General features: G+C 31.9%; 3 protein-coding genes across 4 annotated transcripts in view; all 3 read left to right on the forward strand.

Annotated features, from left to right (window-relative positions):
* Positions 1-38: 38 nt before the first annotated feature.
* On the forward strand, positions 39-4,811 carry Scat (VPS54 subunit of GARP complex scat). Its single transcript, XM_076389139.1, has 13 exons — positions 39-248; positions 959-1,337; positions 1,417-1,519; positions 1,601-1,764; positions 1,847-2,046; positions 2,122-2,307; positions 2,380-2,506; positions 2,610-2,864; positions 2,932-3,357; positions 3,423-3,703; positions 3,781-3,998; positions 4,063-4,276; positions 4,343-4,811. Exons 1-13 carry the CDS (start codon positions 151-153, stop codon positions 4,602-4,604), a joined length of 2,913 nt encoding a protein of 970 aa, XP_076245254.1. The 5' UTR covers positions 39-150; the 3' UTR covers positions 4,605-4,811.
* Positions 4,641-9,555, forward strand: LOC143185851 (cytoplasmic dynein 2 light intermediate chain 1). The gene is made up of 7 exons (XM_076389140.1): positions 4,641-4,660; positions 7,167-7,284; positions 7,366-7,467; positions 7,808-8,134; positions 8,229-8,386; positions 8,487-8,730; positions 9,457-9,555. The coding sequence occupies exons 1-7, from the start codon at positions 4,641-4,643 to the stop codon at positions 9,526-9,528; spliced, it is 1,041 nt and encodes a 346-aa protein (XP_076245255.1). The 3' UTR covers positions 9,529-9,555.
* Positions 9,556-11,674: 2,119 nt separating this feature from the next.
* Numb (NUMB endocytic adaptor protein) overlaps positions 11,675-27,198 on the forward strand; it is a 102,754-nt gene continuing 87,230 nt past the window's right edge. For both annotated transcript variants that reach the window (XM_076388633.1, XM_076388634.1), the window contains exon 1: positions 11,675-12,135. The gene's annotated coding sequence lies outside the window, so the exon portion shown is untranslated. The remainder of the gene's footprint in view (positions 12,136-27,198) is intronic.

The following is a 27,198-nucleotide window of genomic DNA, read 5'->3' on the forward strand; positions in this document are numbered from 1 at the left end:
CACTGAGGAATATGCTTGACACTGAGCGACAGCGGATGAATGCGAGCGCTGAGTAGTCGTGATACATGTAATTATCTTCAAACAGTTTTCAATGAGCAGTAAATTAAGTCGGATGGTGATAGAATGGCGATGTGAGGCTACAAATGGAAAATGGCGAAGATCGTGAAAGGATCTGAATCGTTAGCTACGATTCTGATTTGCGAGTACTGCACTAACCTTACGTTTAAGCATATAGAAGATTTTGTAAGGTAGGTCCACCTGTTCAATGGACTTTTGCAATGAAAATTATTACTTGGAATTACTTTCATTTCAATTCATTTCATATCGCATACATTACAAATTATTTCATTCTTAGTACACGTCATATGACATTTAGTCATATTTTTCTGGAATACTTATGATAACAAATTTTAATAAGTAAACCGGATAAACAGTAAACCGAATGTTTACTATGGAAAATGCAAAATGCTTTAAAGTTACAAATAAATTCATTTTAATAGATCTTGGGTACAAAGATATAACAATCTTGAGATATATGAATTTAGAAATTTATTATTTTCCTATTAACTAGTTTTTTAGTTTATAAGTTAATATAATATCTTATACAATTATTCATATGATAGTATGACTGTTATTTCAAAAATCTTGTATTTTACTAAATAAACAAGTGAAATATTAATTTTATATTCTGTTTAATTTTTCAATTTAACATACATATTATTTGTTTATCATTGAATAATAATTGTACGAAGAAAGCAAAGGAAGAAACAATATATAAGCTTAAGAAGCAATAAAAATTAATAGCAAGAAATTAAATACTTTTAGAACTAACAGCTTTTATTGAAGAACATCCATCCAATAAAATATAATGGTTTATAATTCGTTATTTAATTATTTTAGTAGCTATAGCGTAACATTTCATATAATTATTGTTCGACAGTATGTAATTTTATTTTAGACATCTGAGAGATCAGCATTGCTCGAGAGAAGGAGGATCTTTTGTGTGCCTTTATGGTTATAATGGAGTATGTACTAGTCTTCCTGTGGAAGGTGTTTCTGACAAAGATTATATAGCACATGCTACTAAACACGCAGCAATGCAACACGAACGCAAAAGCAATGGTCAGTTGTCAGAACCTTCTTCCTCGTGGACTGTATATTCTGCGACACAAAACTTGCCAGCAGTTTTAAATGATCCATTTAAAGGAAAACAAAGTAATTTTTTAACTCGTACGTGGGGTGATGGATTTGTTGAAAAAGTTGATATTCCTAAAAGTCCTTACCTTCCTGAAATTACAATGCAGCATTTTGAATCTTATTTAAAAAAAATTGCAAGGGTAATTTTTATATTTATCAAAAAAATTGGGTACTTACTGTAGGAGTAAATAATTGTATTAACGATGATTTTATTTATAGAGATATCGAAAACATTCTCGTATGAATTCAAATGTAAATAGACCAACTACACCTAATGAACTGTTACAAAATTTTCCAAACCTAAAAAAAGTGAAGTCTTTAGGTAAGAATGACTTTTATTCAAATGAAAAGTAATAACGTTTTGTGTTATGAGATAGTTTTAACAAGCAACTGATTTTTGTAGATCGAATGCAGTTTGATTTAACTAGTATTCCAAAAGTCTTTTTAACTCCCAACTTGGATCTATCTCAAAAAGATAACTTCTATGCTGTATTTCCGTTTGTGAAAAGTGGACTGTTAAGCAAAGAATCTAATATTGTTATACATGTCAAAACAATGCAAGAAAAGGTATAGAAACAATTAAATATACTATATTCATTAAAAATATCAATAAAATAAATAATGCATATAACATTTATTTTTATAATAGCTAAGTCATTATTTAGATGTTGTGGAAGTTAGGATAGCAGAACAAGTTGCCTCAAAATCTCAAGCATTTTTTCATGCAATGACTTCGCATGATGCTTTGATGGAGCAACTTACGCAGACTATTACAGTTTTAAAAGCTCTTAGGAAAAATATACATAAGGTTGATAAACACCTAGTCAACGATTCTTTAGAAATTTTACGGTAAATCACAGTTGTGTTGACTGAAATTATTCTATGTCTAATAATATGATATGCATGTAGACTTCATTTCTTCAGGTTAGAACGAGCAAGATCTAATCGATTATTAGTTCAAGAAAAATTGAAGCTTATAGCTACTGTGCATCAAAGTCAACCAATGATACAGTTGTTGTTGTCCACACCAGATTATGTTGCAGCATTGGATCTTATCTCTACAACACAAGAAATACTTTTACAGGAATTGAATGGATTGCATAGTTTTAGGTACATCTATATAAATCATTAATAGCTTTAAAAAACTTTTCATTAATGTATCAACCTCTTCCCTTCATTTAGACATCTGAGTTCTCAATTAACAGAAATGGAAAAGTTCGTGGATAAAATGTTATCTGCAGAATTTCAAAGATATGCAACTGCCGATTTAAATAGACCTTTAGGTGGCGAGACCACTGTTTTGGATGGTGTAAGTACATACATAATTTTTTAAAATATATACCTAGTTCGTAGCAAACAAACCGTCGTCCATCTCTTCCCAGTGAGATCATTTGTACATCCTGAACGAACAGGACAAGCTGGTTTCCATCATTTCTGGTCTACTGCGGCAGAAGCACTTTCAATTTGTGGATACGTATAAGGAAGAAGCTGTGACAACCGTTCGGACTGTAACGAAACAGAGGGTCATAGAAGCTCTAGCAGCTAGCGATTGTTGTAGCGACCAACAGGCAGCAGCTCTTGAAGTTGGTGGACTTTCCCTTGCAGAAAGACTAACGTTACTTCACAATACTATACAATCTTTGACATTCCTTCTTATGCGTATCAAAGTATGTACTATATTGCAAACTTTAAATTGCAAATATTTTATATAACTAATGTTATATCATTTTCTAGGCTGTTCACGATGTAATGCGAGATACGGTAGATCTTGCAGCTGGCCGAGTGTGCGATGGTTCTTTCGATGATTCTATACCAGATCGTTTATTAACTCAGGCAGAACATTCGCGAGTAACGACCAAACTCAATGATATGATAACTTCTGTTTGTGATTACTGTCATGAACGAATGGGAAATCTGCTTTCTGCAGGTACAAATGATAAAGACAAAATACAAAACGATAAAGAAAGAACGAACAATGAAAATTCAAATAATAAGACAGAAGATAAAGAATGTCAAAATTGGAATGATAAGTCATCTTGGTTGAGTAAAAGGGCTACGACAGCTCAAGTATGTCAGTTAGCCAATTTAGTTGAAGGATTTACAGAAACTTGCGAAAAACTCTGTGGCAAACAATGTACAGCTCTACGATCTGCGTTTAAAGTATGTGTACGTTGCATATTTGTATCTTGTATATTTGCTTTATATTTTATTATATAATATTACAGGCACAAGCTAGTAAATTTATACAAAGATTTCATACCGAATTTAAGACAAAGCTTACTCTTTTGTTGGAGTCTGAAAGGTGGAAGCAAGCAGATGTACCACCAGAATTTCAAGCATTAGTAACATATGTTTATGAAAAAAAATGTTTTCCTCCAACTTTATTTAAAGGTGATGATAGACTTAAAGAAGATAGTATACAGAACTTTATTATGGTAGGAGAAGAAAAATATGCAGTCGTTGGTACTGCTTTAATGCTTGTACAAATGATTCATGAATACTGCAGGTATTTATATCATTTATTTACAATTTGGTTTTTGATTTATATTTCGATACATATCTATATCATCTTCGACATTTTAGAACGAGCAGTGAGTTGATTGCCTTATCAGGAATGATTGGAAGACATTTAGCTGAACTTCTACGACATTATAATTCACGCTGTTGTCAACTTGTACTAGGCGCAGGCGCAATGCAAGTTGCTGGTTTAAAAACAATTACCAGTACAATACTTGTGTTAGCAGCACGCAGTCTGAAACTGATTTTGTGGTTTATGCCTTTTGTAAAAACACACTTCCAAAGTAAGTTAAGCTTTTGTCACATGAAATAACATAATTAAATTTAAATGTTACAATTATTTTCTAGCACTTGCAGAGCAAAATCCTTGTCGTGGATTTGGTACATCCAATATAAGTGGTGGCGTTGCTTTATTGGATAGCGTTGAAAGGGATATTCGTGCACATATTAAAGAAATTGAAAGCAAGATTCTTACTATTGTCGACAATCTCCTGGGTGGTCAAATATCAAACTGGACTGCGAGACCACCAGTTCCATCAAAGTCGTTTAGAAACATTTCAAGGTAAGTTACACATAAAGTGTTCCTTCAGTAATGATTGATATGTGTTCATAAAACTCTTCGTTACAGTTATTTAATAAAACTACACGAAGCAGTGTCTGGAATTCTTCCTGCAGTTGAAGTACAAATCTTGTATCGTACAGTGAATACATCTTTCAAAGAGAAACTTAGAGAACAATTACTTAAAATGAATATTGTGAATAACGGTGGCCCACAACATGGTGTAGTTACGTCTGAACTTACCTTTTACCTCGAGGCATTACGAAAATTAAAAGTTTTGCCAACTAATGAATTAGATGATCATTGGATGAGTGATATATGGACCAGATAACATGCAGAGCGTGTAATATATTGCATAATAGAAGCGATGAAATATTGTAGAAAAAGGTGACTAATCTTTGTTAATCGTCTTCCTTCATACGCGTTGTGTTTTATTGTCTATTAGGGTTTCGATCAATTTTAAACAAAAAAGTGGCTTGTATTTGGGATTATCTATACATAACAATTCATCATGTATATAATTATTTAATTTTTTGTATAATTATATTTTTATATAATTGTACAAAAAATTAATATATATATATATATAAATAATTATTTTATTGATAAGGTTGTATTGAATAAAATCGATTTGTCGATAGTACTATGATATATTACGAGGCAGCATTTTTATAAAATGCTTTAATCGATATTTCTGAATATATGTATAAACAGAAAACAGTTTTGTTTAGACAAAAATATATTATTTGTACCGGTTGTTAACTACATTTTAATACAAATTACCAGTTAATTTACTCAGTAAATTTCATTACATTGTATGTCTCCCAACCGATTTTCAGTATATGCCATAGTGTTCAAGTGCAGACTTTCTTACAATAGGTGTGAATAATTATGCAAAAAACTATGAATAAATTACATAAACTTATTTTGTTCCGCACCTGTAATAGTGGGTACAAAGAATTTATTTGCAGTTGAATGTTATACTGAGCATGTGAGATATTTCTTATTATTACTTATAAAATATTACCGATCAATTTAGTTTGGCGTAATTGTAAACAAAAATGGACTTGCAGTAGAAGGACCAAAATTCTTTTACGTAGATATTTCTATATGTTTAGAGTTTCTATTTTCTTAAAATTAAAATGTTTCAATAGAACCGAAAATATTTACACCCCATGGATAATTTAAAGCATGTAAAAAACTAAAGTACGTATAACTTATAATGACGCTTTTAATATTGTGTTCATTCCTCGAATTGGACTGATTCAAAAGAACATATGCCATATACTATTCATACTAATCTATTAACTGATTATTAAATTAATTTGTTCATGGTAAAAGTGGCCTACAGTTAACTGAACTAAAGATTATTCACGCATTGAGATAGTGATTTTTATCAAAAATTGTTCAGTACTCCATATCTCGATATTATGCGTTTGAATCATTGAATTTGTACATTCAAAAATACCTACTACAAAAGATTGTTCGGTATTAACTTGCAAGGATAAAAGCGATGAAAATATTACTATTGTCATACTTTTCATTGCATTTATGTACTAAAAGGAAATCTTTTAAATGTCAATGATTACAATGTAATCGATTGTAAACGTTTCATTTTCTTTACCAAAGAGAAAACAATCGCTCGTCACTGTCTTAGGAACATATGTATTGTGTTGATTTTTATACGCCTGTATAACCTATGAAATTTAAATTACTTTCACTGATATTTCTAATTTATTCTAAGCTACATAATTATATGATACATTCCATTGTTGACTTCATCTAGTCCAAGCTGTACATAAAATAAAGATACTACAGTAATTAGTTATATTTTCATTCATAAACAATTCGCTAATGCTAAATTATTTTGCGTATGATCCAGCAGAGACGTACTAATGCATTTTTTAAACGTTTAGAACAAATCTTCTCACACAATTCTTTAAGTAGCGTGAAAATGTGCGTAACAAATTGTTCTAAACAGTATTGTTATAAATTTTTGTTGTGAAGACTGATGGCGTCTCGTTGAATCATTGCGCGTTGAACGTTCATCTAGGAATTATAAAAATATAACAATGTATTATGTAACATACCTCATTCTTTCATTGCATGATGTATTACGAAACTTACATAAAGATTAATAATAATATTATATAGAAGTTACTTATCATCATTAATACCTGATATATATTTTTAAAGTTGTATACTTTTTAAATTGCTTCTACTGATTAACTAAAATTTAAATTTATATCGCTTGATTCGTAAATAAAACTTTCAATTTAATTATTAACTATATTGTTAATAATTAATATCTAAATTAATTTGTTATACAACCAATTAGGTGTAGATTTTATTTGTTTCCATTAATCACATATGATAATTTCGAATCTTCCAAAAAATAAGTATAATTAATGATTTGTCTTTCAATGAATATGTATGTATATTCTTTCGTATCACTATAGTAACGAATACCCAAACAATATCATAACCTTTTAGAAGAAAGTAAACGGACGTACTACTGTGTATTTATGTTACTTCACGAAGCTTATCGTCTAAAATCAATGACAGAACAACAATAGTAGGTATTTATCTATATTTACCTTTGTTGAAAATTGGATAAATTTTAATGAAGCTTCAATTGTGTTCAAAGAAAGAATAGTACAACTTTATTCTTCCATTACATTCGTTTTCCATTTTCAAATCTGATACAGCAGTCAGGTATTGTTTCTCATGACTCACCCTTTATTAGCATACTCCCTTTGTCACTTGAATTATTATACATAGTAATCCCTTGAACCATTTCATTTTATTTAAAAACGATACAAGAACTATACTATTTCATATTATGATATAAATTTCGGAAATAAGAAGACAATATAATACATTTATTTCCCAGCGAAGATAATGTAAGAGATGTTGCGTTGCGCCTTTGTTTGGAAGAAGAACAAAGGCGTAGGACCGATCCAAACGAAACTTACGAGCGTTCCATTATCATTGTTGGCAGTAAAGATGTTGTACGTAGTGCTACAATCATAAAGAATGTCCTTATCAATTATTTATTTCATACTTTACAAGAGAGAAATATAAATTCTTAGGGAAAAACTACAATGATATATCGATTTCTTGAGAAAGACGAATCGCCGAAACCAACTATTGCAATGGACTACTCCTTCGGACGTAAAGCCGGCAAAAGTTTAGTGAGTTATAATTGTCATAATAAGTTTACTTGGTATGATGTAATTTTCAGTTTTATTTTCTCTTTTATATAAAATACTAGAGTATCAATGAAAAACATTTTTGAAAAAAATTTGTCCAGATACCGTGAGCGCAGTTTGTATTATCACTATTTTCCATTTAAATAACTGGAATTTTAATTTAGATTTATCTCGATTCATTTTAATTGTTTTAATGCGACATGTTTTCATCGTTGTATCGTAGAAACATTACCATTACGGAAAATACTCTGTATACACACTTCATGATCATAAGAACATTTAATCAGTATTTATTTCTTAATTTCCTTTATTGTCACCACAGATAAAAAATATCGTACACGTATGGGAAGTAGGACATTTAACGTCATCGTTAGTATCTGCCGCGATAACAGGTTCATCCTTAACTCATTCTCCGCATCACCTTACAATATTGATGATGCTGGATATATCGCAACCAGAAATTTTGTGGGCTTCGTTCGAAGAAGCTCTATCGACAGTTCGTAACGCTATGAAGATGAGTTACGACGAGAAAACGATTCAAGAACTTAAGCAACAACGCGTCAAAGAACGGAAGAGAGGACTGGAAAGAGAAGTAGATCCATTTCCGATGAAGCTCTGCATTGTAGGTGGAAAATATGACCAATTCAAGGTATTACACGGAGTTTTTTTTTAGCAGTAAAATGTTTTATTAGTATCAAATCATTTCCTAAATTATTACGAAGTCCTTATGGATTCAATTATAGGACTTAGAACTACATAGAAGAGAGTTAGTTGGAAAAACGTTAAGGGCTGTAGCTCATATCTTAGGAGCGAGTCTTTATTATCATTCATCGAAAGATAAGACTCTAGTTCGTCGTACTAAAGACTTATTATCTCATTATGGTTTTGGTACTCAGCTTTCGTAAGTGATTCATTAGGCATACAAAAGAAGTATAATGTTCTGTATAATAGTACGCACTAAGAAGTCGTTAATGTATATTTTCTTATTTCGAAACATTTAGTGATGGAAAATGTATGGATTTCGAGAAGCCATTAGCAATTCCAGTCGGTTCAGATTCCTTCTCGTCGATCGATTTGCAATTTTCTCAGACGAGACCCTCGGCAATACTAGATACCATCAAACAGATTTATATCAGTTCTGTACCGCAAGCATCGAGAAGCAATGATATTATTTTAGAGGATCCCAGCAACGACCCCAACTTTAATGAGCCTATTATCAACAGATTACAAGCTCAAAGAGAAGAGGTACTGCTTTGTGGTTTTATACATATATGTATATATACACAGATGATCTTACAGCTGTAAAATTGTTTAGCTGTAAAGCTTGAGTAGTTAACAAATATTAGAAAACTAAAAAATTGTCTTTAAGGAAAAGGAAGCAGGCAATAATTATAATTCTCAAAATCTCTTCGCGCTTATTACGCAAATTTAAAAAATAATTTTTTAAATATTTCGCAAGCTAACAGTGCAGGTGCAACTAAAACAACTAGCAATTAAAAAACAAATTTTTTTTTATCATATAGATTACACCGAAAATTGCAACTATCATTAATTTTTAAATAATCATTTACCAGATTCGTTGTCTTTTTGTATACTTTGTTGCGAAATTTAAGAAAAGAAGACATGTTATTATGAAATGAAATTTGTTTAAACTAATTAATTCATAAACCTATGTTTAATATGTTTCCTACCTTATTTCTTTTTACATGTTTCATCATATTGTTATTTTTTTGCAGTTATGATTTTAGAATACGTTATATTTTATAAAGAACACGAATGGAATCTACCATTAAAGAACTTTTTATTTTTTGAGTGTTTTTTTCTAGTGATTAATCAATCTAAACTTCTCAAAGATTTTTTAAGACCAATATCCAATATAACAATTGAACAGTTTCCTTATTTCCTTATTAATTTACCGTTTTCTCGTTCCACCCAATGGAGATGGTAAGAGGGTACATATTCTGCTTTCAGGAAATTGGTATTCTCCTCCACGATATGTTAGAAGGTCGAAGACCTCAAATTCCTATTCCAGATCCATCATAGACTTCATAGTTAGATAAGGTTATTTTGATTCATGGATTTATGATTGACACGTGACGAACAAAGAAAATCTGGGCGAGAAATTGTCTGAAACGCTCCTTACGTACTTCGTTTTGTCAAAGATTAAAAGACATTGTCAGAACCACTCATTTCTTTCATTCGTATCTAATGTATTACAAATCACACAAAATCAAGGAATAAGTCTGTAAAGTTGTAATAACTGTAAAAGTATGTAACTTTTAAGTATTTATTAATAAAACTATTTCATGCAACCACTGTATATTCATTGTGATTTAATTTAAGGTATATTTCGATTAGAGCTGATTTAGACTTCGTATGAGCTTGATATACGAGGAATGTATTGTTATGAAAGTGATTCAAGAAAATTTGTTTTCGAATCGTGATATCACTGGGGCTACAATTACAGTAATCGCATTGTTATTCTTATAATAAGGCAGTCCCCTCTTCGTATGAAATGTACACAACTGAGCAGGAGGCACTAATGTTTGCAACGTTAACAATGATAAGAAGGTTGACGATAAAATGTACTTATCAGGAGAAAGGAGAATTATGTCATACAATACGGTTCTATATGATCGAACACGTATTCATTTTAAGAATTCAATAAAATATGACAAAGACTTTACTATCTATTTAGAGAAACATTAATAGAAACAGTAATAATTTGAAATTGTTGCATAAATGTGCTGAACTGATTTTTTATCAATAGGGTATCTTTATGAAAAAAGTACTTTGTGTTTAGTTCGAAAATATGTTGCTTAAAAATTAAGTAAATATACATATATAAATATATAGAAATATTTTGTTATTAAAGCGTAAATAGTTTCTCTTTCTAATAAATCTTGACATAAATGTTATATGTTGCTTATAGGGCTTGTAGAAAGTTTAATATTCTAACTTCTAAGATTTCTGCATAACTTTGATTAGTAATGCATAAAAACAAAAAGTATTCGCAAAAACTCACAGAAAATAGGTCAAGGAATTGATTTTTGAATTTGTAATGTAGCTAAATCACATTTATATGAATTACATTTATTTAAATAAAGTTGTTTCACTGTACGTATTATTGAACTTTCTATGCCTTTTCATAGAATACCATTATCAAACAATATTCATAATATTACATAAGAACTTTTATAATAACTCAACTTGTAACAATAATTAAATCCATTGAATATTAAATTAATTTTATGTTCTGAAATTTTATATTGTATCGTTTCGTATTGACAAATGGCAATTGAATCAATTTCACGGAACGATAAATTACTATTTTGTCCTTCCGGTATCAATCAGTTTTGATTCTTAAAATTTCATTCTTCAACTAATGTACATACCTAAATCTTAATTTAATAAATACTTACACTTAGATACAGTCATAAGTTATTATTAAAATTCTGTTATAATAGATGTTCTAAAGACGAGCTTTATATTGAACCATGTTTTTATTGCTGTTTATACTTTTCTCACAACACAATAGATATCAATTAATCAATAATAAATAAATGAACAAAAAACATCCTTCGACGTTTAAAAATTACTCATTTTAGTGTACGCAAGATTGAGATTAACCCCTAATTCATGCAAAAAAATGAACACTATCAGTTTTCCTCCGTCAGCTAAAGAAAGTAAAGATATTTCCATTAAAGAAATACTCAGTTAATTCTGAAAATATTTCAGAAATCTTGTACAAAAAGAACATTTCCATGCAATAGAATTCCAACGAAAATCGACAAGCGAGTACAACTTCTGCCGGGCACCGTAGTTATGCTCAACTCCAACCACCCGAAGGTCTTATTATCTCAATAGAAGGGTGAATCGGCGGAACAATTCTCCAAACGTGCCAGTTATCCAAATCGCCACGTCTGTCGGGCCCTAGAGTGCTCCGCTGCATATGAGAACCTTCCGCCGAAACACCATCCCACCGCTACAAATTTGATTGTTCCACCGGTGTCATCACGCAAGCGTCTTTTCCCTCGCTCATCCGTGGAGGGTGCAGTCGCAGAAAGGGGCGAGAAAAAAGGTGGCAGTAGGGGCGCGCTACCATCGTTACCACGAACCGCATGGGTGTCCCCGGTGGCAGTGGCGACGGAGAGCGGTGCGTTGCGCTGATAAGAAAGAAACAGCGATCGGTACGCGTGCGCGACCCGGTGTGGAACGCATGCGCGCCGCAGCGCACGGCTCGCTCCCGATACGCGGATAGTCGGAGTCGAGCGTTCACGAAAACGGGATCTAGCTGGGGGGGTTTTTGTTGCGTGTCGCGGGCCACTCGCTTTCCGGCCTGCGCGTTTCCTCAGTGAAAATGCCGCTGTGATAGAGAGTGCCGTGCTCTCACCAGGGCTCGCCTCGTGCCTCAGCACACGGCTCGGTAGTAGCTGTCCTCGCGAACTCTCTGCTCCACGGATTACCGTACTTCCACCGCGGATTTGTTATCATTCACCTCTTATCCCTCCCTCCCCGCACACCCCCGTTCGCCCTTAGCTATTGGCGCGATCTTATCGTTATCTTAGCTACCGTTTTCGTTTGTGTCGTCGACGGGAGTGCTAGTGGAAGTGACTGCTGGATCGGTGGCTGAACCGGCGATAGAAACAGGTGAGTCGAGCCAAAGGATTGACACTTGTTCCGCCGACGTTTCTCTGTTTGACAGTTTCTCTCCAACATCTGTCAACGGTGTTGGAACCCAGCCGAATGGCAGGGACGGGGATCGATTCGCTTTTATCGCGCGACCTGCTCCCAAACGTTGTATATCGTCGTGATCGTAGACACCCTTCCTCCCCTCCCCTCCCTCTCCCGCGGTTGCTTCTCGCGGTTATCGATTCCAGTGTGAACGCGCCCACCCTGGACGAGTTATCATCCGGTGTCGTCCTTCGCTCCGCGCATCTTTTATGTGGGATCGAGTTTTCCAGGTGATCAATATCGCTCGCGCGCATATGTGTCTCGGTGTTTCGTGTTTGGTCACGGATAGTGTGAACTCTTCTGGAGTTCCCTTTTGTTCCTCGTTGCGTGTTGGGAACGGGATGATCCCTTTTGCCGCGCTGAGCGAGCAGAAACGTAACAATTTTTGTATTTCATGAATTATTTGCGTTGGAACCGTGGATGATCGTGGTTCAGTGAAAAGGAGGTCGAAGGTGATGTTTCTATGTTGGTAAACATAGTAATTGAAAAAGATTGCGGGGAATATTTATGGGTTCTGTGGGGCAGAGTTGGTTGGCTTGGTTGCACTTGGGCGAATGTATGTTTCAATTTGGTGGATGGAATTCGTTAACGTGAGCAGGGACGCGAGTTCAGTAGGTGAAATGACATTGTAGATGTAATTCGATGATTTATAGCCAGTATCGTCTTATATACTATACTGACACCAATCGAAAGTATTAAGTTCATGTCTGATTGAAGAGGGTGGGGGGATGAACCAAATATCGAGGATAAAGGGAATGCTATTTTTAGAATTTGACATAGATCAATAAAAGTGAATGTAAATTACTAAGCTTCTCAGAGTAAAATTAAACATATCTTTTATTGAAGGAGTCAATTCTAACATGGATACTTTACAGTTATAGTGTGAGAAAAGAGAAGACGGAACGGTAGAATCAATTAAAATTTATAGAATAGAAAATTTAGAAATATAAGAATGTAAATATGTGTAAATTGACTCCATCATAATCAGATTGAAAACAGAGATACAATTATAATATCATCAGAATTCTCATTTATATCAAAAAGGAGGCTCATTAAAAGAAAATTGATATATTTTACTAATTTAAATTAACGATTTGTTGCATAAAATATGTTATGTTAAAATGAATAAATTTTTGATGGAAATTAAATTGCAAACCCTTGTATTGTATAATATATGAGTAATTAAAAGTACGGAATGTTTGCTTTTTATCACGAGCTGTTAAAATTTCAGGCAAATAAGCAAACACGTGAACAAACAAATTTTAACGAAATTTAAATTCCTATTTTCTCACTCCTCAATTCTCGCGTTTTTTTACAGAATCATGATCTTGTTGTCCTTGATTCTCATAACTGGTTGATTTCTCATCGAATAATCTTGTCTTTTTTGAATATGTGTTAAATATTTTTTAATCAGAAAATCTTAGAATTTTGAAGAAATGTTCTTCATTTCTATAATTAGCTGTATATTCATCTTCGCTAAGAGAACATAGTCAGTCAGACATTTACAATGTATATTTCTTTGTTTTTTCTTATTCATCAGTTTTGGGTCAGTTTCTATAATTAATAGAAAATTGTATTAATGAAACATACGAATATCCATTTCTTGTATTGTAAATATTTGAGCAATAAATATTACTATATTACTGCATTTGGATATTCAAGTATGGTATCAAGAAAGTAGATAGGACGAAAAATTTGTATAATTTTAATGCATAAACAGACAATTTATAAAATGAAAAGAGAAGGTTAATTTGACGAGAAGTTCTGATGTATAATCCAAAGTTTTTTGTACTTCTAGTAATTTGGTCTAAATTAATTATTAATAGCTACACTAAATTCAAAACCATATTTTAATTCCAGGTTTTATATTAGTTTTTTATTTCATGTACCCACTGACAATTTACCACGAGATATTTAAGAACAGAATATCGATGAGTTTGGCTTATTAGTCTGATTCCTTTTCAAATTGCTCGATTCAAATAGAATGTTCTTCTAATCGATGATCTTCGGGGCAAAGGGAACCTTGATCTCACAGAGGAGTCTACCTTATCGTGACGTCAGGCTGCCCACGCTTGCATTGGGCTACTAGGATTGCTTTTGATTCCGTTGCGTCCATCGATCGCAAGTAAAGACAACCAACAGGTTTACACTTGTATACGTGCACATAAAGTCAACAAAACTTAAGTTGTAGTGTTGACTAAGTGAGCCCTATGATGTGGACTTCGTTGATATACCAACTACATAGTGTGTAGGTATATTTAATATGTGGCTGCGTACTTGGTGGAGTCAGGTCGCTAAAACGCCAATGCAGTAGTCGATTAGGCGTGCAACTGCTCCGCTATATTTCATATCATTGAAATTTAAATAGAATATGTAGTGATATAAAAAAATAAGATGGAACATGAATGCTTGCTCTGTCGATACGTAGATAACTGAAGAATTTTTTGGAACTTTGATTTTAGGAAGATAGAGTTGAGATAAATCTGGCAACGTTTAAATATTTAATTAGCCCTAATGAGCAAATATTTCTCACTTGTTTAAACAATAGAGTCGTTGAATATTGCATACGTTGTATGTACATGTATTTCTGTTTATAAAATTATATTTCTATTCGTAGTCTGTTACAAATGTTCATATCTAAAGCTTCACTTTTAAGGAAACTTCCTTCTATGTTGTGGAAGAAAACTTATCTTCTTTTGATTGATATCAGCTTAGTGGATGATAGTTGTGCTTAACTGTTGAAAATACGCGAATCAACTACTTCTTATTAATGAGATCCAGTACTTGGATATATGTATTATCAAAATCTAATTCAAATGTCACTAATGATAGCGATTGAATATTAAAGTCTCTGAAGGTCCAATTTCATCGTTAAAGTCCAAGATCTAAGTTAATGAAACAGGCAATTTCTAGCGCTTTTCTTCTTTTATTAAATATCTATCATCGATTTTATGAAATTTTGGAATATATTTTGTTTCTGTATTATGATTTTAGTTTCAATGTAACCAAAGTGTTGTAGTAGGTATTATAACTGTTTCGCTGTAGCTATAAATATTTTATTGTAAATAAGTGTGTAGTCACTAAAGAATGTGAATTATAGAATGATTTATAACATAATTTTTTCAAAAGAAGTGAACCATGACCGTGTTACCTTGATGACTCTCGACTCCATTTGAGTGGATGAAAAGCGAGTTGGATATTCATCGATACAGTTGATTAAACGGCTTTGAATACGCAACGATGACCAGAGATAACGCCCTTCCTCGCTACCATCTTCGGTCAGGTTCGCCTTTCTTTCGTAATTCGAACACTAGTTCCTTTCCTTTGCCACGACCACTCGCGAATTAATATTACGCCTTTCCTTTTCGCGTAGGAGCGAATGTCGCCACAGGGGCGCCGACACTTCTTGATTCCTCCAGAGACCACAATAAATAATCAATGTCAAATTTCGGTGCTTTGAGGCAAAACTATAAATCCCTGACGACGAAGGAAAATTCATGTTAGGTTATTTTGGAAGTAATTTGAACGCTGTCCTTTGATGTTTCTAACTTCTAAATTTGCTTACTTTCTTTAATGAAGCTTATTCTGGTATTAAATTTTGGAAATAAATTAAAAATGGAAACGTTAAAATAAGTTTCAGTCCTTTCTGTTAATTCTTGAAATCTTCTATTTGCTGATTATTTTTCGTTGGTAAACTAGAGTAAGGAAAATAATATTGTTGACCTTCTTTCAAGAAAATATTCCTTTTTATTTCGTTACTTGGATATCTTTCTTTTTCTCGTTTCAAGTGAATGGAATATGTTATTCTTGTTATTTTTGTTCAAGACATATTTTCTGTTGACCTACTTTTTTGATGGACATATCATGAATATTCTCACTGGGGGGAACAAAAGGAATCCTAAATATGATGGACTATAAAATAAACAATAGGTACTTTCCCTACAAAGTAGAGACATTTGATGAGAAGATAGGTGTATCTACAAGAATCAGACATTTAACAATGAATTTTATGGGTCTGACTTTAAAAATATTCATGCGTTACGAATATTCATATACTATATCTTATATAAGCTTCCACCTTTGTTTGAAACACATACATAATTCTACATAAAATATCTTTAATTGTGATTTGTCACGAGAGACTTAGTTTTGGAGTAGAAATGTTTCGAAATATTACAAACTTTTCGAATGACTTAATATAAGTACTCTAATTATGATACTATTTAGAAGTTTCTATTATTTGAGTTATACTTCATAATTTAGTGTGTAGCATCAAGCTTCTACTCTTTTAATAAAAGGAAGTCTTTTAGAAATTGTAATAAGTTTTTTACAGAAATAACAGTATTCTCAAGAACTCAATCATTCTAATGGCCACTTACTGGTCAAACGTAGAAACTGTATTGACGTATCTTACAATAGTTGCACCACTTATACCTCTAATTTTAGTATCCGTACTTGAGATTACTATCGATTTTCATTAACTGAAGCACTCAATTTCTCTACTCTCGATGTATGAATTAAACAAATCTATCCAATATAATTAATACATACCCATCTTGTAACTAATTTTTGTATGCAATGCATCAGAAGAAAATATTTCTTTTTAAGATATTTAATTAGATTTTTACATGTCTGTTTGTGGTTTGAACTTTATTACAACTTTATATCACACTCAAGTACTCCGCAACATTCTGCATAAGTTATCAGCTCTCGTTGATCTCTTGGACATGAACGAAAAGGAATATTTCATGTCGTAATTAGAGCGAAAAGAAGTACTTACACTTTTGTTGTATGTTTTCTAATTATACTTCAAAGAATATAAAATATGAAATTATTCACCGAGGTTACATTCATATTTACCTAATAATGCATCTTATCCGAAAGAAGAAAATATTTGTCCTTTACAACGGTTAATACAATCATTGACGCTTTTCATGATTGTAAACGTTTTCGCAGTTTCTTTCTTGCACGCCATATTTTTACAGTCCAAGTCACGCTTCTACAATGAATTGATGAATGTTCACCGATAACAAACGTGGTGCATAGTTTGGTTTGGAATAAATTGAGATACCTCTGACAGGCTGAAAAGCACGTACATGCATGCGCCACGTGGCAACCGAATCAATTATTGTGCTCTATAACGAAGCAACCGTTCGTTATCCTTGGGACAATTCAACTATTGTCCTAGGGACCGCTTTAAAGGTGCTCAGCGTGCGCCTCATACTTTGGGAACGTGGATTTTTTAGAGAGCACTGCATTTTGGTGTCGCACAGAAACCTTTTTTGTTAGAGGTTTTTATCTCTCTACTCTATTTAACCAAATTGTTATGCAATTTATAGTGTTTGGATACTTACAATCATAGTAGAAACATGCACAAGGTGTCTCGCGACGAAACCGAGAAATTCTGTCAGCGTATTTGAGAGGTCATGCTAAAGGAAAAGTGTTACGTATATGCGCCATGGATCGATTTGTCTTCGTTGTCGAAATATAGAAGGTGAAGTGATGTATATAAACCACAAATAATCAGATATATCTAGGTACTCAACTTTTAATAATAATTATTTATTTGAAAGTATTTCAAATTATATTTATAGCTATATACACAAATTTACGTTGGTTTGTTCAAATTGTTTAAAATGATTACCTTTTATCTCTATGCATGCAAGTAGGTGTGCTGAATATTGACAAGGTCATTGCTAATGCTAACAAGGAAAGTTCGGTGAGTGTTAATCGCTGATTTTAATGAAACTTTGTACAATTACTTTATGGTCCTACCTAAGAATTTTGCCATATAAAGTATCTACCCATACGCGCCTTTAAGGGAGAAACTACCCCTTTAATCCAAGTCGCCCTTTTCATTTCGGTGCTTATAGCTCACAAAGACACAAAGTATAAGCGCTATAAAAAAATGTTGCATACAAAAGTTTTACTATTTTTCAAGATCTATAAAATGGCTTTAAAAAAATTTACCCCCGTTTTTTCAAAATTTTCTTAAAGTCATCTTATAGGACTTGAAAAACAGTAAAATTTTTGTATGCAACATTTTTTTATAGCGCTTATACTTTGCAAAATTCTTAGGTATGACCATAAAGTAATTGCACAAAATTTCATTAAAATCAGCGATTAACACTCACCGAACTTTCCTTGTAAGAGCAACTTCCTTGATATTTGTTATCCCATTTTTCATTTAAATACACCTTTGATTTCGTGCAACCTTATAGAAAAAAAATCTGAAGAAGATACGTCTTCTATTTATGGAGCAGGAGGACTCGAAGACGAATTCGACCTATAATGTATAGGTTTAACATTATTTTGTTCAGACTGATCTCTCAAATATGGTGGTACATTCTGAATTGAGAAAGCAGTATACTTATACAAAGTATACATATACAAAAAAAAGACTATTAAAAACTACAATTCTGTCTATTCTAGCAATTGTGTGTTAGTATCAGCCACAATTCTGAATCGAGAAACTGTAATCTATGTACTTACAAGCGATAGTAATCTTATCGTGATAGTGTTTCACAATGATGTACTATGTTTTAGTGATTGTACAATTTTCACAAATTGTGTGTACAAAGAAAATAAGCGAATTCTTGTTTGAAATATTTAACTTCTTGTAAAGTTAAAGAAAAGTCTTGAAACTTCATTATGAGCATTACGTAGCACACCCTGTATATTGAATAGGCGTGTACAAACTTGTTTAAGAGTCTACACTTTGAAATTATAAGGAAGCAATTGCTTATTCATGATAACCATTCGATAATGTTAGTGAAATTATTGAACGGTTCGTTGGAGCCCATCCTCGATATCCCAAGCTGATTTTTCTGACGCTCCCTTTCCTTGCTATCAAATGGGCCTTTCCACTATCCTCCATTATATCTAGGCAACCATCACTTTGAAATCGAATTGTGTCAAGTTCATTGCATATTTTTGGAATTACACAAATTTGTCATTAGTCTAATTGATTGGAACAAATCTAAATTACAAACTTGTGACATATTTAATGCATAAACTTCATGCATCAAATGTAGTTAAAATTGATCAAATTTGGAGTGAAATGTATAATCTACGATAGAAAAAATTTAGAGATGTACTTATAGCGGTTTTATTGTTCAGTGATTAAAACTGAGAATTTGGCAAAGGGTGACTGAAATTAAATTAGTTCTTTGCTGTGTGGTCAATTTATATATGTACAATACTGGGACCATAAACACCTGCTGAGCCAATCCCAGAAGAGTAATTCTATTTATCACGTTGAATGCTACCATTGACTATCTGTTAATAACCAACAAATAAGATGTAAAATCTATGTAGGCATTTCTATTCATCCTTCAAGTACATACTATATCTATAAGATAAAACAGGTTGGTAAAAACAGTCTACCTTTTGAATTATTTATATTCCTTGTATTTATTATACGTAATACAAAAGAATGTATTTTATGCTTCCTTTCTTACTATTTTTTATTGAATATTTAACGGAAGGCTAAAATAAAAAATTGAAATAACAATTTAAATAACGAAAGAAATCCCTATACTCTCTATAAAGTGACTAAAGAAGTTATAAACAGAAAAGAAAATTAAAAAATTCTTTAATAATACCTATTTAAAAGTACAAATTACTTAAAATTCTTTGATATCATTATCTAATTTTTCTTTCACAGCTCAGAATCATGTTTTTTTTAATTGTATTAAAATGAAATACTTAACCAGACTGTCATCAACATTGAAAGTACAGAGTGGACTAACAGTCGTTTTGTGATTTATTTTAATTGTAATTTTTTTAGAAATAAATAGAAATGCAAATTTTAATTAGGAAATTATTTCCTAATTCAAATAATTTTTTTTAATTAAATATAATAGAAAGATACATTTATTAAATAACCACATTCCAACTGATCATTTTGAACTCTGTTTATAACATTTGTTATAAAGTATTTCATCTAAAACAACTTCAGGCGAATTAAAATATTTTTCGTTTCTTCAAATTATTGAGTTTCTCTACATAACTTAACAATAAATAATAATAAAGCTAACCCTTAACATCTAAATAGGGGGTACAGGGAGACCATTATCAGTATTAAAATCGCATTGTTGAAATTGCTTCAGTTAAAACAATTTAGCGGTTACATTTGAAATTTTTCTCAACTCTCGCACTGGTAACGTGCGTATGTATTCATTATAAATATTTCATGGTAAACTATAGTTTTAATAAAAATTATTGCAAGCAAAATATATATGCATTTTTCGATATAAGGAAGACACTTTGTCTCACCCTGCACAAAATTGTTCAAAAGAAATAAGTTCACGTAGCATGACTTTAATGAAAATTGACAAGCTCTTCCAAACTTCTGGCCGATAATACACCTATGCATCGAATGGTACAGTAATTGCCGATACGTTTGTGCTCGAAAAGTTTTCAAAGAAACTCTTCTCGACCTGTTCACAACGATCGAACTTTAAAGAGTCTGCAAGTTCGTGTTTCCGTGCGCTCGCCAATACTCTTGTGCAAATTAAAGCAGAACGCGGCATGTTTATCCCATTCCGAAGGATAAACGTCGTTGCGATGGGTGCATTCGAGTGTAGTCGTGCGATAATTTCAGAGGTACAATGCCTACGACATACTGTCTTTACCGTACACGTGACATTTATTATGCTACCGTACTTCCTTCGTTACTGTGTTGAATGACACTGGCATTCGTGGCGAACTGCAATGCAGACGACTGCGGTGGCGACATATCAGGTCGTTTGATTTGAAAACTTTGCAAGTCAACGCCGACGAACTGTAGCAATTATCATAGATTCACAGGAAGGGACGTTGTGACAGACGATGAGATCCGATTACCTTTCATAGCTGATGCATTGTGTGAATGAACTTAATACTCTAACTTATTACGCTTGACACACCTCATTAAACATTACGATAGCTAAGGTAAGAGCACCTAACAACACCTTAAAATTATTCTCGATTGAAGGATCATTAATGATATTTGTATTTAATTAATATTGAATAAAAGAGTAATTTTCTCTGTTGCATATATTGTACAATAGATAAATAGGCACATGTAGTTGTTTATTTATAATGTTCCACCAGTGTGCAAAACATACTTATTTTAGTATTACAATTATAGTTAGTCATTTAATAAGATCTGTGAAGTTTTCTTTTTAATCATTTTACTTTAGGTGCACACGATTGACAATTGTATCGGTTTAACTAAAGACGGATTACAGACCGAATAATATTTCTGTTTTATATTTAACGAATAAGAGGACAATCGATATCTGAAATTCATTTAAGTGTGTAATCGACCTTTAAAACTGACAAAACTGTTGTTCACCGACTGTGAGCCTCGCTTATCTATTTATTCATCGTGCTTTTTAATAAGACGAATTAATTCCTTTTAAATTGTAGACTAGATTGAGTCGTGCTCCGTAACTAGATGCCATATGTTTAGACCGATTTGATAATTGTTCTGTACAAAAAAAGTTTATTTTGCGTACGGAGTTTAGAATCTCTTTTGAGTAGTCAATTGTTACGTAAATTGTGTATTTAAGAAGATACACTGTACTTTCCTTAATTTATAAAATGGTTTTAAATTTTTGGCCGATGGCGTCCAACACATAGGACCCAGACAGTATTTTTAGTTCTGCTTACAGACAATTCATAAAATAATGACGAACAATAATTTATCCGAATTTATTGTGTCGTAACATAAATAAATTCGGTTACATTTAATGTTCTTTTTTATTTATTAACAAGATACAGACTTATATTCACTTATATAATCTCCTTTACTATTTATGGCGATTTCCCATTTTACAGACAATTCGTTAAATCGCCATAACTACATTCTCGTAATTAAAACATGTTTATTTATACATACAACCAAACTTATTTATGTTATAAGTCAATAAGATTAAAATGCGAATATACCAGAGAGTTTGCGAACTGTTCGTGAACAATATGGAAATACAATTTCCTAGAAATCGTCTGTTCGTATACTGTTCTTGGTGTTCACAGCAAAATTGAGTAAAGGTGTTAAAAAGCTTGTGAAGTATTTGCGAATAGTGTTTGCATACTGTTCGTTGGTGTAGAGCCAACTTTAAAACGCAGTAGAAAGTTCCTATGCAACCCAATATTAATCCTACAAAAAAGTTGATAAATATTAATTGTTACAAGTCTTTGAACGGGGCGCTGTAAGTTGAAAATGCCAGTCAACCAGTTAAGAAGGAAGACACGATCGAAAGGAAAGGTAATACCTATGTTGGGGGATGGTTCATTGGTCATTGTCGTTTTGAATGGCTTCGGCGTCTTCCGTTTTGGCGTAGGATAGCTGGTCAAATTCGACGAAGTAACGGGCTTCTTCAAGGAGCATCGTTCCGGATACGGTGTATAACCGTTCAACTACGTGTTTACGTTACGAAACGCGTTCTCGCATTGCCGCATAGTCGTAAAAGCGTGACGAAAACTGAGCTACGTGGGTGACTATCTGGTCTATCATCCTCCCGTCCCTAAGTAAATTTCAGCCGCCACGACACGCTGTCTTTCATGCGAGGTCGTTGTAGGTTGGAGTTCCTCGATCTGCTATCGACAGCTCGAGGAAATCGTAATTTCAGGGGAGAAAGAAATATGGCGTTGGACCAAATACATATGTACTATTCATGCCCCATGAAATGTCTCCTAGAAAGAATTTTCGTTAATGCTTAAAGTACTTTAGATAACATAGCAAATAGTCTGTGTCCTATTTCATTTGGATTAAGTGCCTTAAATAGAATTTGGAATGAATATTTTATTTGAGCAGCACTGACAGCGTTACAACTCGATTTTGAAATAGTTTATTAATTTTAATTTACTTTTAATTCGTTTGTCAATCAAATTTTATTATGTTATTTACGTCTTTTTATTTATTTCAATATAGCTTTCTGAAAATAACAAAATTTCATGATTCAATGGTGTACTTAGTATTGTGCATTCTTCTTAATATTAATGTTGATTGAATGTTTATAAATATTAAATTTATTTATTGCAAATATTTTAAAAAACATTTTTTAAAAATGCTGTAAATTTAACATGTCAGTTACAGGAGATACGGTATTCAATATGTTAATAACCTTAAATAAAGCAGTAAAACATTTTAAGGTTTATTATAAATATCTACACACATATTTCAAATATTTCTTGATAGTAAAAAATAAAATAAAAATGTAATGATATCATTAAGTAGAATACTTAATGTGTTCTTAAGCTTTTAAAGTAAAAATATCTTATCTTCTCTTTCAAAATAGTAGATTATTTAAACCCTACGTTACATATGTGTATCATTTAAAATATTTTTATTGCAAACACTACCTAAATCTGAAAAGTTGTCATAAATAAATTCGTTATTATTCATAGGATAAAATAAATTGTAATTGGTGTATCAAAGTGCATTGAATTGTAGAGAGTACTGATAATATGTTTATCATTAAGTTAAAATCATTTGTTGGTAAACTAATAATTTCAAGAAACTCAATTATTGTGACATACTGTTTGTTAATACATATTTTACATGTAGGTATACTTAGTTTTTTACGCTTCAAATTTTATACACCATAATTGACCAAGTTAGATTAATTCTAACTCTGTGTTGCATCTGTTGTACAGTTAAAGCAACAATTCAAAATGTGAAAATATTAAAACAGCACTAGAAATAAAGAAAAATGAAGAAGTAAGTCATAGTCATAGAATCATTCTAAGTAAGACTAATTTTTTCTTTCTTCTTAAGGATACATACGTTAATAGATACAAACTAACATTACTAAAAACTTTAATGTGAACTGGCAGATGTACTTGGAAAACAAAGAGTTAACAAATTTTTCCTTGTTTTTCCGAAAATTATGATTTTTGAGTTACATCACAGCATTCACATTGAATCGGCAATATACATACATATAAACATAAAGCACGCATATGGAACACTAGTAATAATATGGCAATAAAATCTAAAAATAAATTGTTATTTAAAAAATACGGTTATTTGTTTATATTATTCTAAGACTTTTGATACTCTTCTTTATAGTTTTATCTCCTGGTATATTATTTCATCTGCCTCTTGTTTCGAAATAAAAAGTATTTTCTTTCATCGAGTAAAATATTAAAATCTAATACGTTTAATATTTTCCCGAAATTGTATTAAAATGTTCTTTTACATGTAAATACAGTAAGATTATTTGCTAGGAGAAATATTATATACAAAATAACAAGTTCTACAAACAACAGATTTCCTCAGGATAAGAGAGTAAAGCGACGACGTTAAAGGTTAAAGTTTATGAGTAAACTAATTAAGCACTTATGTTCTTACTCCAATATTTGTTTGCATATCATGTTACAGAAATATTAAACGTGTTTGTTGTTAATACTACAAACGAAATATTTTCATTTTATTGTATGTATTTGTCGTTAATTTGTTCTATCTAGAGGTGGAATGGCCACAATAAAAAGATATCAAGGAAATAAAGATACATTTATTAGACGCAATTGTGAAAGACAAAAGGTTTTGGCTATAACAACTGACGCTCGGCGCCGCGCTCACCAACGACGGTCCGCTCTCACTTCAACCCAGAACCATACGCCCCCCCGTGTTACTCAAAAATGTCTCGTATTGATACAGGCACCTAACAAGAATCTTCTATTGTAATAGTATTACTTAAATTTTGTACGTTATAGTAATTGTAAAGAATACATTAACTTACATTTTCGGATCAGTATAACTGAGTTATAGCATCTTTGAGAGCTTACAACTTAGTTATGTGTACTTATATGCAACATATAAGACAAAAGGTTTATTTATGGGATTAGATACAATCAATCTTTCTTAAGCTAGGCATAAATTTATTACATACCTAGTTCAGCTGCTATAAAATTCAGACTGATAGAACCGTGTGGAGGTAGAATTTATGATATAGTTGTTTGAAGCATATTAGTTTTGAAGATTATTTAAGCGAGGGGTTTATGGATCGATCCAGTGACTGAGTAAAATAATGAACAGCATAGAAATTGTAGTGCGATAATTTATATGTATATAGTATAATAATAGAAATATTATTACAGTTTTGAAATTTAAATGAAACTTTAAATAAATTTGTATTTATTTAAATATTTATTTGAATAAATGAATTTAAATAAATTTAAATATCGAAATTAATATTTACATATCGATAAAGAATGCGCAGAACTGATAAATGGATTATTTGAAAACTGTTTACAAAATGTGTTTTTGATATTCAATATTTTGTCTTGTGTAAACTATTTAAACTTATTAATTCCACAATCTCATTTCTTCATTTCTTCCAAAGTATGTATTTAATTTTTCGAATTTACATCATGAATTGCCATACATTTTCCATTTTTTCCAAATCAAATATGAAGGGTAATATTCTTTCCTATACTTCATCATGGTATTAATAGTTTTCCGACACTAGCATAGTTTTCGAAACGTTGCACATAAAAATAACTGTTCTCGAAATGTCTGTCAATTAGGTCTGCTGTAGATCGTAATTATTGAAGTAAGAGTTAACTCGTCTGGTTTTAATTTTAAATTCACAATAAAGAAGCTTTAATTCCACGATAATTAAAAAAAGTACAACATTATTTTAAGATTGTAATCCATTTCCAACTGTGTCGTGAAATTAAGTTTTCTGGAGCAAGCTTCATCGTTTTTCACGGTCATTATAAATCTTACAAGCGAGAAAAGTAGATCAGGGTAGCGGATTTGGTCCTGCTAAAAAAAGGGCGAAATTATAAAAGTAGGTGAATCATATAAAGATACACTTCGAAGTAGTGACCTCCTTGGCTCCAAACGTGCTATTACGCAAATTCTTCCTCAACAGGTTCTACAACCCCAACGCTCGTGAAATTTAAAGCACGATATTGTGCTCTTCTCGTCGACGAAGGAAACTGAAATTCAATGATTTCAAGGTTCATATTGTACCATTGTTTCCTTAGAGTTGGAGAACTCATTTTTACTCAAAACTTTTTCGACAAAGCAAGTTTCAATGACGATGTCATGTTTATGTGCGAAGGCTCACATCGAATCGATCACTATCGGTTTACATAATCCTGATTATTTATAAACAAGAATCGTATCGATCGTATGTGTTCTCTTTGCTTTAATCATGGTGATCTGAGACCTTCGTTGATGTTAATCGCAAACTTAATCGAGATTGAAAATAGGTCAGATAAAAGGAAGAGTGTAAAATATATATATAATGAATTTTATAAAGAAAGTAAGCTCTCTGTTTGGCGTCTCTTTCCATACACCGCAATAATTCGTAAGCAAGATTAAATTTTTAAGTGGATCTTTTTTTCTTGATGGGAAACTAACAGGCACAAAGTACGTTGATTTTTTGAGCATGCTTAGAGGAAGTTCCAGTTGATATTAGATTTCGTATGTGGTTTATGCATGATGGGGTTTGGCCACATTCTAGCCAAGTAGCTAGGCAATTTTTAAATCAACATTTTGCAAATAAATGCACTGTAAAAGTAATTAAAACAGGAAATTCATTATATCTCATAAACGAAGACAGATAGGATGTGTGTTTGTATGACTTTTTTTCATTGTTTTTCAATATACAATCAACTCTCGAAGTGGGTCTCACATGTTATGAAACACCCTGTACATATTATACGTTGATACTTTTTTAAAGAATTTTGGATTGTTATATGGGGTAAAAGAAACTTATCAACCCTTTTTGAAAAATGTGTAATGATATTAAGTAGAAGAATTTAATTCTATTAATTTATTATAACTACCTAGTGTAATCGTAAATTACGTAGACTACTGATCCAAATTGGAAGAATTCAAATTTGTTTTCCGATATTTAAGCGATCTATACGTAAAAATTAAGATTTCTCTATCCAACAATTTCTTATTATATACTCAAATTATTGCCTTAATTGTTTCCTATAACTTTATTATTGTGTTATACCAAATTATTG

This window comes from Calliopsis andreniformis, chromosome 12 (assembly GCF_051401765.1).
Source record: "Calliopsis andreniformis isolate RMS-2024a chromosome 12, iyCalAndr_principal, whole genome shotgun sequence".
NCBI lineage: Eukaryota > Metazoa > Arthropoda > Insecta > Hymenoptera > Andrenidae > Calliopsis > Calliopsis andreniformis.

Coding starts and splice junctions, on each gene's coding strand:
- LOC143185851 (XM_076389140.1), top strand. CDS start 4,641: ATGAAATATTGTAGAAAAAG. Junction 4,661..7,166: donor ATGAAATATTGTAGAAAAAG/GTGACTAATCTT, acceptor TTTATTTCCCAG/CGAAGATAATGTAAGAGATG. Junction 8,387..8,486: donor GGTTTTGGTACTCAGCTTTC/GTAAGTGATTCA, acceptor CGAAACATTTAG/TGATGGAAAATGTATGGATT.
- Scat (XM_076389139.1), top strand. CDS start 151: ATGGCGAAGATCGTGAAAGGATCTGAATCGTTAGCTACGATTCTGATT. Junction 2,865..2,931: donor TCCTTCTTATGCGTATCAAA/GTATGTACTATA, acceptor ATCATTTTCTAG/GCTGTTCACGATGTAATGCG. Junction 4,277..4,342: donor TCGTTTAGAAACATTTCAAG/GTAAGTTACACA, acceptor TCTTCGTTACAG/TTATTTAATAAAACTACACG.